Here is a 13,885-nt window from a genome sequence, read left to right on the forward strand (position 1 = left end):
GACCTCCCCTAGCGAGTGCAGAACTGGTGTAAGATGAGCCTTGCTCCCAACCCCTGGAAGGGGGGACAGCCAGAGTGCACTGCAGCTTTTCCCCTGCTTCCAAGGGACCATGGGAAGCCAAACTTAAATTCGAGCAACCTTGAGGCTGCTCTAAGTTACACTGGGAAGGAAGGTGGGTACACACGAGGCAGGAACCTTCATAGTCTCTGGATTGGGTGGCTTAAATGCAGGAATGAGGTCACTGAGAATCAGGTCCACAGCATCTTAAAGTACAACCCACACAGGCGGTGTACCGCAGGCAAAACAGCAGAGTTTACATGATACCATAATAATGCGGATGTGCCACAGATGGGAGCAGGTCCACAGACAGCTCGTACAAACCAGCTGAACCAGAGACAATCATTTCAAATGTCTGAAAAGGAAAGAACCTTCAAGCCAGAAGCTGGGAATCCTCCAAAAGCATCTTTCATCATGAAATGCGTCTTTCCTCTTAGGGCCCCAGGTAAAGAAACGACTGTGGGGAAAAACTAAAACTAGTCAGTGTGGACAGCTTATTGAAAGTGATATTTATTTCAAAATACAAAAAAAAAAATGTATTAAGTAAATTTGCCATCCCTCTATATGAACAGTTTGTTAGAGAAACAATGTTGGAGTCCCTCGGTTATTAGGATAGACACTTTTACAGACAGTTTAACAATGTAACATTACAAAAAATACAGTTTCAGGTTTCAGATCTTTACTTGCAGTAAAAGATAAAAAAGGTACTAAATGAGCTTGGTATAAAACACACACAGACAAAGGAAGTTACAAACCAGTCTATGAAGAACACAACCTAGTTGTGGGGACATTTTGTACAAAACTACTGCTTATACGGGTACAGAAAAAAATGTAAAAAATACTCCCTATTTGGAGACAAAATACAAAAGCACATTATTGAATTCTTTACTTGATAATTAAAAAGATACATAAATTGGAGAAACTAGGCTTGGTTGTTTGGGAAATTGTAGTCAAACATCCCCTCCACACACACACACCCTGACCCCCACCACCCCCCAAAAAACAAAAACATCAGGCTTCAAAATAAATTAGACAGCTGAATGCATCAGCAAAAACAAAGGCTGGGATTTTCAAATGATAAGGGAGTCAAACACCCAGGGAAAAGTTTTCAGAAATGATACCTAAAATGACTTAAATGCCTAAATCCCATTGACTTTCAACAGGCTTAAGTGCTTCTAAAAATTTTATTTCTAATTCCTCACTGAACATCAATGGGATTTTGGTGCCTAATTCCCTTAGGTTCCTTTGAAAATCTCAGCCTGAATGTACCTAAAAATGATGCCTCTGGAAGCACGCTTTAACCTCGATCCAGAGCCTGGATCCAACACCACGGCCTCGCACCTTGTGTCATCATTTATACCTAGGCAAAATGTTACCAAGCAGTGGGGGGAAGAGTTCAGATACGGGGTGTTTCACACCCACACTGCTCAGCTGTAAATGCATGCCCTGAATGAAGGTGAATGGCGAGAATCAAATCCATTGTCTCTTGGTAGGACTTTAAAAATCAAGGAAGCAAGAAGACAGCTGCAGAACAAGATACGTATTAAATTGTTTGTTCTTCGTTGCTCTGGGAAACACTTGTCAAATATAAATATAAGAAACAATTAATCATACTCAGTACGCTTGTCCTAAACTACAAGAAGTTGTACGTGTACCTGAATTCCATAAACAACACTTTATGTTAAAAACTGGGAGACTTATTTTCCTTGGTCAGAAAAATGATGCTGTAGAAGTGGCACCTGATCCAAGCAAATCCAGCCCCATGGATCATCTCACTCCTGGCTGCTTAAAAATTTGCTCGCAAAAGAAACTACCCCATGCTTGTCGTTTTCCTGTCAGCTCTACAAGAAGCAAGCGCCATGTCCTATTCTGTCTCAGGCACCATGGGCACGACTGATAGGTAGGCGTTGATTTCAGGGGACCGTCGGCTGAGCTTGCCATTAGGGGGAAAAGATGCTGGCTTTGAAAAAGAGCAGAAGAGTCACTCGCAGAATAGATACAAAGGACCAATGAGTCCTTGTTAGAATCACCATTTCTGACCATTTTCCTGTCCAGTTTCTACCAGCTGCAAGCATACCCATTTGCTGGCAAACAACAGAGCAGCTGCTTCCTATGTGCCGGTACCTAACAGCCCACAAAGCTTCCATCCCCAAGTATTCCCATTACATAAAATCCCACCCCACCCACCACGAAGTTTAAGAGTTAGGTTCTTCTGCTCACAGAGGGAATGCTGAAACCCATGTAATTGCTTTCCCCTTCCCTGAAATCTAGACACCTGAAAGTGTAAAGCAATCAGCTCTGTGGAACTGACAGCGAGAGATTCTAGAAGCAGAAAATAAATTCCTTGAATGTCCAAAGTTGTCCACTGGATTGTAAAAATAGGTTTCAAAATACAAAAAAAAACCCAAGGCGAGTGTGCTTCTGACAGTTCCCATCATGCACTGGTCCATGAGCAGAGTTCATAAAAACTCATACTGAGTCATTTAAGATTTCTTTGATTGGAAACCAGTGCAAGTCCCATGTCTGCTGGAGTGGAGATTGCTGAGAGGGGCGAGTCTGGATGCTTTTGACAGAATCTCTCAAGGATCCAGCTTTTGGCACAGTGTCATCATAACAGCTTGCGATGGAGGATCTCCCAGGCCATCCGCTTGCGGAAGTAGGGCATGTGTTGCTTGAGGGAAGGGAGAGAGAAAAAGACACCCACATTAATGCCCCTTTTCCTAATAGATGGTTTCTACACCCGATCGCCACAGAATGCGCATTAATTACACATGTGCCTGTTCCCCATGAAATGTAACCAAGTGCCTGAATTGAAATTCAGTGGGATTTGAGCACCTAACTCCCTTAAGCTACTGTGAAAATCTCAACCTTAATTCTTTTCACTGCGTGTGAGCGGAGATGAAACCATGATCATTATGTTCTTTTCAAGCCAATCTACTATTAACCACTTAAAAGGTACAAAAGAGTGTTTACACTGGGGAGGGTGGGGGTGCTTTTGGTGGCACAAATTTGTATGGCCAGTAGAAATCCTCTGTGCAAATGGAGTAAGGCCTACTCTGAGGACTTAAGTGATGCACACACCTTGCCCTTTGCACAAGAATGAACTTTTCCCCCATGTAAAGAGAACAGCACAGCTAGTAAGGGGGACCCTCTAAAATAGATATTGATGAAGGGGAAAACAAAATCTGAAGATATACAAATGTGTCATCCAGTCCTACGGATCCTGGGGTGTTAAGGGACCTAATGAATGATTGTGCTAAGTGTGGAAAACTATTAGAAGACATTGACAACTGAGAAAGGAGCAGAAGATCTGGAAAATAAAGACATTTAGTGTCAATTGGCAACATCATTATTGACCGTCCTATCATCGTTCCGTGTGAGCCAACCCGCTGCCAATGGGATCCTGCGTTAGTCCCACAGCGCACCCCGACATGTCAGTGCCCAGCTTACCTGAGTGAAATTGATCGGTCTGTCTTTGGTAATGCAGTCAGCATATTTGCAGGCAAACATTCCACAGTCGCTGCCATTCATTTGTTGAGGGATTTCCTTTAACGGTAAAAACAAGCCCTGAGCCTCTAGATTTAGAGGAGACCAAAACCTCCCCTCAACTTTAGCAAACGCTCCACAGATAAAGGGCCACGAGCAATGAAGCGGGTAAGAAAACCCCAGGGTGTCTCCATGTTCTTGAGATTTAGGGCATTGGGGCAAAATGAAGCTTTGAAACAGATGGGCCAATAGTTGCCTGGTCAAATGGAGATGAAAAAAACAAAGTGAGGAGCGACCCACCCTGGGAAGCAACTGAAATGAGGAGACTGATGGTGCATCATGGACTCCAGGTAGTCGTGCCTATCTAGGCACCCTAGGGTCTGAGGACCTCAGTCATTCGTGAACTTGTCTTTACAACACCCCTGTAGAGAAGCAGGGAGGATTAGCCTCATTTTACAGATGGGAAATGGAGGCAGAGAGAGCAGTGACTTGCTTTAGGCCACATAAAAAGGCTGAAGCAGAGCCAGGAACAGAACCTGGGTCCTTCTAACTCCCATTCCACTGCCTTAACCACACAGCCATCCTTCTTCCCTGGTGGGATGGAAGTGCTATGCACAGAGCACACATGAGATGTGAGAGTGGATCCCCTTGGGGCTGCTGCTGACTCATCTTGGAGAAGAGCAGCTTTCCCATGCACAACTGCCAAGTGACAGATTAACAACGGGGACCGACTAGGCCACGATACCATCTGTGCAGCTCTCTCAGGTCCCCACTGTGGGCTCCAACTGCGCGAGACCAACGCACCTGACTTTTCTTGCTGAGCAACAACCAGCCGTTAGCATCAAATTCTTTCCGTTTTTTGTCAAGACTTTCCTGTTTTAAGTATTGCCTGCAGGAAACAGGGGACAGAGAATGTGCTTAGACAGGAAACAAACAAACAAACAAACAAACATCAATTTTTAATTCACAGTTTATCTAAAACTTCCATCTCCAATTAATTCTGAGAACTGGGCTTCGGAAATTTAATATTTTCCTCTCTCACCCTTGGCAGTTCTTGCTTTTTAACACAGAATTTTAAAGTTCTAGGCAATCTAAAGTAGGACTGAGCAGAGCTCTGAAACTCATCCCAAAAATATCCACTGAGCCAAGGGTCAAAGCCACAAACACGTCAGCAGAAATCTCCTGATTAATTAAGGGGCGACTCATGATATGGAAGAGCCAAAATAGCTACTGGCTTGGCTGGAAAGGCTCCTTCAAAATGAGCTTTAGGTTTGGAGACTGAACTCACTTCTCCTGTATCTAGAGCTTCCTGTAGTTTGTTGCCTCTCACATTCTGCTGTCCTCATTCATCATCTCCTCCCACTTTAATGTGCTGTCCTCAGCGAATGTGGACAAGAGCAATTTGTTGCAGGTATGTAGATGTTAAAATAGTAACCTGGATGCTAAACTTTGAAGGACACTATGTAACTTGCTAACATCAGTTCTAAAACTTGGCAATCTTTTTTCCAAGATCTCTTCACCCAGGGTTCCATTCTGTCATTGATATAACGTTTGATCTTTTTCTTACCAATATGGAGGGACCGACAGAGTGTGTGTGTGTGTGTGTGTGTGTGTGTGTGTAATAGGAAAGCTTAGAACTAGTGGCCAGGAGTTATTTGAATGCAATGTAGTAATGCGGGGGGGTGGGGGGGTGCGCGCAATGCAAAGACTCAAGGATATTAGATTTCAAGGAAGCATCTTTGGGGAATTAAATGTAGTGAGCAAATCACACTCAGTCCAGCAGTGGGAAAATGGGACATCTGAAAACACCAAAATTAAAGTGCATCAGACCACAAAAGCCATCAAGAGAATGCGAAAAAACAAGAAGTAGCCAAAGTAACTCCAAAGATGTACAGGGAAAAAATGAGTTTGCACCAGAAAAAAAGAGGAGAGAATCCAACAAGAATACACCCGCTATACTAGCTAAAGCAGTGGTGGAATCAGGGCAGCAGAATGAGCTACTGCTAACCAAAAGGGAACAGACAGGGCTTTTACAAATCCATTGGGAGGAAAGGAATACTGGCAACGAAGATGATGCATTAATAAGTCAGGACAACTCCTATACAGAAGTCTAGAGAGGCCAAGCTATAAAATTGCTCTATAAAATCTGTCTACAACATGAGAAATAATATTTTCAGAGTTTAAGGACCAAAGGGACCATCAGATCTACTATCCTGACCTTCTGTATATCACAGGCTATTAATTTTCACCCAATACTCCTACATTAAGCCCAAAATCTTGAGTTAGACCAAAGCGTTTCAGTCCTCAGGACACTAAGTTGTGTACCACATACAGAGACTAGGAGAGACTGAGGTGCCATCGATGCCCAAGGCCCCTGCAATGGCAAGGATTGATTAGGTGAGATATCCCCAAAGGATCACAGGTAAACCATGCCCCATGCTTTGAAGCATGCAACACCCCCTCCCCCAGGTCCCTGCCAATCTGACCGCAGGGAAATTCCTTAAAGACTTCTATCTTGAAGACACAAAATGTAAGGGAAAATAGGAAAACAATCCATTCAAGAGAGCAAGCCCAGATTAAATGAGGCCTAGGGTTGCCAAGGAATAGGCTCGTGAATTTATTCACAAGTTGGCCCTCACTTCTGAGCCATCACTGAGATCACAGCAGGTGCCGGAGGACTGGAAAAGGGCAAGTGTGGTACCAGTGAAATAATGAAAAATCTGTTGCCTAGTTATTTCTTTTCTGGAAAGGACTTCTGCCCCTGTCAGACATTTGGGCTGTTTCTCTCCTCCAGAGAGGACTCAGGCCTCTCTTTGAAGGCCACACCTCAAAACAATCCCTCTCCAGGTGAGTGCTTCCATGCTGCATTGAAACCCTAAATGTCTTATCAGTAGATTATAAACCTTTTATGCAGGCTGTAGGCATGGACTCCAAAGAGGCCATCGCAAAAATCACCCAAAGAACTAATCTTGGTGGGGTGGACTGTGGATGAGGTCACTCCTAAAAAGGGAAAAAAATCAGATTTTCAGTTCTGGACCTGGACCTTGACCTCATCCCCAGCCCCAAGCAACTAGGGTATGGAAACACTGGCAGGGTGGGAGAAAGAAGAATGTTCAAAGAATGCAATTTCCCCCTCCCCTAAATATTAGTATTTTGGGACTGCTCCTGGGAGCACCTTCCTGCTGAAGGAGGCTGCTGCAGGTGCTGACGGATGAGCAGGGGCCAGCTTTGCTGTTGGTTTCCTCAGTAGTAGTTAAGGCACTTTCTGCTCAGGATGCTGGGGTGGGTTGACAGGGCTCCGATCCATTCTGGAATCGGTTTATCGGAAGCTGTGCAAGCCATGGTGATGCAGAGCTCTGCCTGGCCTGGGAGGATTCCGAAGCTCCACCAAGCCCAGGAGTTAAGGCTGAATGGTGATGAACAAATGATATTTCCCCTCAGCTGTTTGGTTCTCCTAAAGTAAATTTTCACTGCTCTTCTGCCATCTAACACATGCTAGGCTTTTTCCTTCAGCTACCTTGGACAGACCAACTGGTTTCCTGTAAGGTAGGGAATGCAGGCTTAAAAACTTGGTTACAAAGGACTCTGAACTCTAAAGAAAAATGTTGTCCCTTTGGAAGGTCCCACAGAGCTTGCATCTTCTCAAAGCAGAAATTTCAGGGATTCTTCTTGCCGTGGTGGTTTTGATCAGTAAGCACAGAAAGGAAACAGAGATTAAATACCGTGGGTTTGAATGGATGGGACACAGAAGCCAGCAGCACCGTGGGAAGATCCCGGCTAAGGAAAACAGAGTTGGTTTTCAGTTTGGACAGAGGTGCCGGCCTAAGGAAATGTGATCCACTGCAGACTTGCCTGAGCCAGAGTTGATGACACATGGCAAGATATGAGGTGCAATGGTAGGATGTCCGAGGCCTAGCTCAAGGCCACCCTGCAAAGAAGTCCTTGAGAGCAGGGGTCAATTCTACCATCGTGGCACTAGTAGGAGAATTTTCCCATATTCCTATGGGTGTGAAGGAGCAGAGCTTCACCATCCAACTTTACCTTCTCTCTTGCACAGAGATAACCTCATGGGCAAGGCTGCACCTAAAAGAGCTTCAAGGATTCCTCTTAGATGCTTGGAAACAGTCTCAGCATAAAGGAAGATCAGGAAGCCACCCAGGAATTCCATCCCCTGGCTAGAGGAAAAAGAAAAGCCCATCTAATAGCAGAATTCTTCCTTTGCAAACCCCACTGGCAAATCCTGCCAATGGACATCAGCCTCAAGACAAGCAGCACAGATGGGGCTCCTCCATCCATGGCGAATGTAGTCAAGGTCAGAGAGACTCCAGGTCATCAGCCTCCTAGAGATAAGAACAGTCAGGTTGTCTATTCCCGATTTCCAGGATCATTTGTGGAAAGAACAAGACTTGGGGCAGTCCCAAAACATGTCCGTTGTGCTAGAAGTGTTACTTGAATCTACATGCTGAAATGATGGCAGATTCTCTCATGGGCACATAAGATGGGCACAGTATATGAAAGCAGAGTAGCTAAGCTGACAGCAGGTAGATAACTTGGAACAGCCCTGAATGAAGAGTGGGAGCTAGTCCATCCTTCCTTCACCGAAGTGTCCATTCCTGATGATCATTGGTATGTTTCCTTTGAGAAAAGGCAATCTGCATTTTGCTGGATGCAAATAGGGTCTGGTGGGGGCGGTCCAGCTCCCTGGATATCAGCTGAAATTAGATTGTTCCAAGCAATATATTTTCTACCAGTGTCTGCTGGCACGGGGGGAAACGGAGAAGCCTCAATAAGCTGTCTAGACTCCAAGCCCTTTCACTTGGCTAAGCAAGGATCTGCTGGCTGACTGCAATCTCTACAACGGCTTCTAGGTAGGGGTCTCCTCGCCTTTCGCTTATTCCAGCTGGCTGACTCAGCCAGGCTGTGAGGAAAGGATGGTGTCAAATACATGAGATGAGGTTGGAAGGTGGTGCAGTTCTGGAGACGAGCCTTCTCTTGTTGGAGATTTTTTAAAATCTCTAAGTTTTGGCCCCAGAGAAGGAAAGAGGTTGGGTGGGTGGGGGGAGGCAAATCGCTCACAACTAGCCCCAAACTCTCAAAAAAAGTCTGTAAACGGGAAGAAAGGAGAGCTGAGCCCCCACCCTGTACAGCTGGCCAGAGGAAGAGAGTCTTGTGAGGGACTGTTTGGAAGTGTGGCAGAGCCCCTGTGCAGAAGTCTGAGCTGCCCACGGTATATACTGGCAGATAGGTGCAGCCCGATCCTATGGTGCTGGGGGAAAAGGTCAGGATCTAGGGAAAACAAGAACTTGCCTGGCTCTTAGACTTCGGTGCTTTGTATCTTTCATTGCACTATACAAGCACTCTCAGGATTCCTTTTTTAAAGAGAAGAAATCCTACCAGTCTGCACATCTAAATTCAATCCCTAGTAAAATAATGACATAACCAAAGAGAATACTGATCTGCACACACTCTAAAGAGAAAAGCACTCAGAACAATAAATAGCAGATTTATAAAGAATGCATCATGCGAGATCAACTGGAATGTATTTCAGAATGAGACCTCAGTTCTGCAACTGGATCTCTGTGGGTGAACCCTGAGACTCTGGGCAGGCCTGGGGAGTCAAGAGCAGGATCAAGGTGTAGTGGGTAAAGGGAATGCAGCTGAGGTGTAAACACCATATGAGCTCTAGTGAAGAACTAGATTCGGCGGCTCACGTAATCTAGAAATTTAGATCTAGAGTAATTGCAAACCATATTACTGCAATGCGGGTTGAGAGGGTAAATGCACAAATGCCACGAAATTCTACATTATGGTTTCTAGAACAGCACAGGAATTAACAACTACATACTATCATTAACAGTGACCATCTCTTATGCTGTTTTCCATAAGTATCCCTTGGTGATTTACAGTCTGCACATATAAGGACCACTCAAGCCACTGCATGAATGTAGCCACATACACATGGCAACAACTGTGTATAAGCAACAACCCAGAACAAGTTTTTAGGGAGGGAAAGAAAATGCATCTCTCCAGTTGAAACTGCATGAGGAAATTTATGGAGGCAGAAATTTAATTTTTCCAAGTTGCATTTGGTCATGACATTTGGATTAAAAGGGATAAATCAAATTGATATAGTCAGGTATTTTTAAAATAGTATAGCTAAGAGTCTTCAGCTCCTAAACCCCCCCCCATAAATTTCTGTGGATTTATAATGTAAATTTTAAAATATTTTTCCCTCCAAGATCTTCACAAACAAGAAGAAATTGACCGACTCTGAAGGTAAAACATTGAAATCGATGACACAATGTGTTGCTACAGGCACACGGTTTAAAAAAAACTGAAAAACCAGGGAAAACGTTCCCCTCTAATCTTTCAAGTTCTAGGCATTCTTAGGTGAGACTTATAACCATAGGTAAAAAGATTTAGTAAGTTTGATTTTTAAGTGGTCCCTTTATCACTCCTATTCTTGAGAAAACGATACTGAGATTTGTAATGACCATAAGAGGTAAAGACCTTAGTTTTACATCTGGGGGCTAGTCTACACTCGAAGTGTTACAGCAGCATAGCTGTGCCGTTGTAGCACGTCTGGTGAAGACGCTCTATGCCAAGAGGAGAGAGCTCTCCTGCTGGCATCGTAACCGCTTCCGCGAGAGGCAGTAGCTATGTCAGTGGGAGAAGCTCTCCCGCCGACATAACACTGTCCATATCAGCGCAACTTACGTCGCTCGGGGTGTGGCTTTATTCACACACCTGAGTGACATCAGTTATGCCGACATAAGAGGTAGCGTGTACAAGCCCGAGTCAAAACGCAGAACCTCCTAGTACAGCCCAGGGTACTTTGCTACCAGGCACTGGATTTATGAAGGAGGATAATCAAAAAAACAAGCTGAATAACCAGCATCACCTTCTTGAAAGATCTCCCATCCAAATACTGACCAGGCCAACCCTACTTCGCTTGCAAGGTCTAATGCACAGCTACCATGACATTCACATACTCCAGGCCCCCAAATAGCAACACAGAGCACAACTCCCATGACATTCAGCCAGCTATAGAAAGCTGGGGAACCATTATTCATTCCTGGCCATGTGACCTTCAGCAAATCACCGAACCGCTCTATGCCTGAAAATCATTCCCATCAGTAAAATGGGGCTAAAAATTATTTAAAAACTCACCACCTTCAGGAAGCTCTAAAGATTGAAAGCATGAAAGGGTCACTAACCATGAATAGGACCTCCGTCCCCTCTTCCCGGTGTGATCCTCCCAGTGCATTCAACCAAAAAAGCCTCCTAAAAGGAAACAAAGGGAAAAGCAATTATGGCATGGGCATAGAATGAGCTGTAATTGCACGTTGCTACTGTCGATTCCAACCGTGCTGTTAGCCAATAGGCTGAAATCTTGGGTCTCTATCTCAAATCCCACCTATCCCATTAGCCAATAGGCCAAGATCTAAGGCCACTATGTGGTAGCTTAACAGTTTTGTCAGCTAGCGATCTAAAGAGCTGGGTCCTCATCCCAAACCCTAAATGCACTACTAGGCAGAACCTCCTGACTTACTTGATCACATCTCAGTTGTAGCCTTATTTACCAGATGTTGGTGACTTCTTGCTATCGCAACAGCAGTTAAGTCTGAGACCACTGTATTTTAAGCCCATTTTCAGAGGTTTTATGTTTTTCCTCATAATTCTTCCTTTCTCACGGATTTGTCTCATTCAGACTGGAAATAAGGTGTAAATTTTTAACAGTGAGATTAATCAATCATTGGAACAATTTACCAGGGTCATGGTGGATTTTCCATCAATGACAGTTTTTAAATGAAGATTGGATGTTTTGCTACAAGAGCTGCTCTAGGAATTATTTTGGGGAAGTTCTCTGGCCTGTGCTATCCAGCAAGACAGGCTAAATGATCACAATGGTCTCTTCTGGCCTTGGAATCTATGACTCTCTCAGCCTAGCTGCTTAGAAATGGAAGAGAAGCCTTGGAGCTATTTTTGTAGTGAGTGAAGTGATTCTGGCATATGGAACTCAGAAAGCACTTGGAGATCTTAAGGGATGAAAAGTGCTAAATTACAATCAATATTATATTGAAAGGGATTCCTAGCTAGGCATTTATATTGCACTTGTCTCCTTCATGTCCATATTTCATTTACATAAACATTTACATTATAGCAGACTGTTCCAATTCTAAATATGACTCACTCGGTGCAAACAGAGAGAAACCAGAAAGGATTTCAGAAAAAGTACAAAACACATCCCCTGCAATACCGGAGCGCATCACTTGAGTGCGCTGTGACTCTAAAGAGAGATTTAGCTACCAGACCAATTTAACCCTAGAATAAGAACTACATTAAGGGACATAGCAGCCTGAGTCCTATATTCAAAAGTTGCTTGAGTCTAAGTCCCACTAATTTTAAATGAGACCTGGGGACCTCTGCACTTCAAAGACTTCTGAAAATAGGACTTGAGAACCTTTGAAAGTTTTTGCCTTTTTGTACGCTGCTGCATTTGTAACCCTGCTCTAACGACCCAGCTTCTTGGTATGGGAAAGTGCAGGGGCTGATTCAAACTGGATTCTTCATTTCTTTTCTTTTCTGGATTTCGCGATACTTCAAATGAAAGCTCCTTTCAAGTCTCCAGACTCTTTGGGCAAGCCTGTTCGCACTGAAGGTTGCACATATATCCAAGAGTCATGCTCACAGGCACGACAGCAGGAACTGATTTTCAGCATGAGTCAGAGAGAAAAATATCTTAGCCCCAGTCCAGGTTGGTAACAGAAGCTAAGGCACTTTCATGCCTTGAGCTTCATTAGGGACATAAATGACATGCCCAGACTTTCATCAGGAGCTCTGGTGCTCAGCACGAGACACAAGCCACCCACCACCTAGGGCATCATGGTTCTTAATGATCCTCTTGGGAGAGTGATATATTTTGTGGTTTTTGGAGGGTGGGGGGAAAGCGGGAGGAATGTGTCAGTCTGCAATGGAGGAGCTAGGTTACCAAGCTATTTGCCATGAACAAGGCCACGGTAAGTACATGGGCACTAGGCTTGCAAAATCCAGAGAGGAAACACAGGGTTCATTCCCGGAGATGTCAACAGGTGCCATCTCTCAAAGAGGCAGATGTTGGATTCTTGACCAGAATCCATCTCTTTAATCTGAAAATCAGTCCTGCTTTCTTTCTTTTAGAGAGATTGTGATCGATTGACAATTTCGTGAAATATCCAGAGCAAATTTAATGTAGTTAAGATTAAGTTTAGTGAATTAAATTAAATCTTACTGAATTAGTGTTTTTGGCGGTCATTGTATTACAAATGCAAATGTTTATGTACTATTGTGAGATTTTACAGAACTTCTGTAGCAGAAAGACAAGATTGTGTTCATCTTTGGAAGGTATGAGGAAGACTAAAGGTCTTTTTGGAACAATACATGAGAAGTGGACTTCTGCAGGAAATATCTTGAGGTGAGGAGAATACAAATTTTCCCACTCCAAAGCCAACCTTTTGAAGATATGCCCTAGGGAAAAGAGATCCTTTGCATACTTCCTGCTCCTGGAAACTCCTGTTCAAAGACCCCTGAAGTGTATAAAAAGCAACTGAACATGTTATGAGTGTGCTTGTTTGAAGCTGAGTCTCTGATGAACTTGTAACCACAAGGATGCCACTAAGGAAGGTATTAAAAGACTGCACCTGACAGGCCTATGTGAGGGTTGGGATGATCTCTGATAAATCTACTAGTATGCGTGTAGGTTCTTTTATTGTGTTTTAATAGGTTTTCTCTGTAATGCTTTTTACCTTAAGACTGAAGCAGGTTTGCCTAGAAAACGGTGTGTGATCACTTTTATCTGTAGTACTTATACTGTTACCCATCTCCGAAGAGAAAGCAAGAAGGCATCCTGGGACAATCTGACTGTGCTGGGAATTACACAATAAAGGCAAGAGAACGGTGTAGTCTGGGAATACCCTGGTCAGAAGAGAGATGCAGCTCTCCACCACAGAAAGGCGACAGCTGGGGGAGCTGAAAGCAGAGAGCAGGTGCCCTTGCTGAACTACTGAGGGGGTATCCAGGTGTAGCTGCCCTGCACTGTGACAAAGATCATAGAAAAAGTGGCAGCATAGAATCTGGAAATAGCTGGAGTGCTCCGATGTCTGTAATTTATAGGTCAGTGGGGGGAGGGGGAGTTAAGACTGAGTATTTTATGGAAACTACTCTGGTCTCACTGGCTGACGATCTTCTGGCAACGGATGAAGATCAAGTGTCCATGCTGATTCTTTTAGATCGGTCAGCGACACACCTAGGAGCCTCGACAAGGAAAGGCCCAGGTGCTCCTGTGGTTCCATTCCCTGGACAT

General features: G+C 44.1%; 1 protein-coding gene across 6 annotated transcripts in view; it reads right to left on the reverse strand.

Annotated features, from left to right (window-relative positions):
- Window positions 1-545: 545 nt before the first annotated feature.
- The window catches only part of SENP1 (SUMO specific peptidase 1), a 33,066-nt gene continuing 19,726 nt past the window's right edge, over window positions 546-13,885 (reverse strand). For 3 of the 6 annotated variants that reach the window (XM_037884268.2, XM_043533088.1, XM_043533090.1), the window contains 3 exons: window positions 4,348-4,432; window positions 3,508-3,603; window positions 546-2,728 (listed from right to left, as the gene is read on the reverse strand). In XM_037884268.2, the coding sequence (XP_037740196.2) occupies window positions 2,666-2,728; window positions 3,508-3,603; window positions 4,348-4,432 (244 nt within the window). In that variant the 3' untranslated portion in view covers window positions 546-2,665. Of the gene's footprint in view, window positions 2,729-3,507; window positions 3,604-4,347; window positions 4,433-10,760; window positions 10,828-13,885 lie in introns of those variants that run through there. The other 3 variants (XM_043533087.1, XM_043533089.1, XR_006286761.1) reach the window with 2 other exon arrangements.

This window comes from Chelonia mydas, chromosome 20, assembly GCF_015237465.2.
Source record: "Chelonia mydas isolate rCheMyd1 chromosome 20, rCheMyd1.pri.v2, whole genome shotgun sequence".
NCBI classification, from domain to species: domain Eukaryota; kingdom Metazoa; phylum Chordata; order Testudines; family Cheloniidae; genus Chelonia; species Chelonia mydas.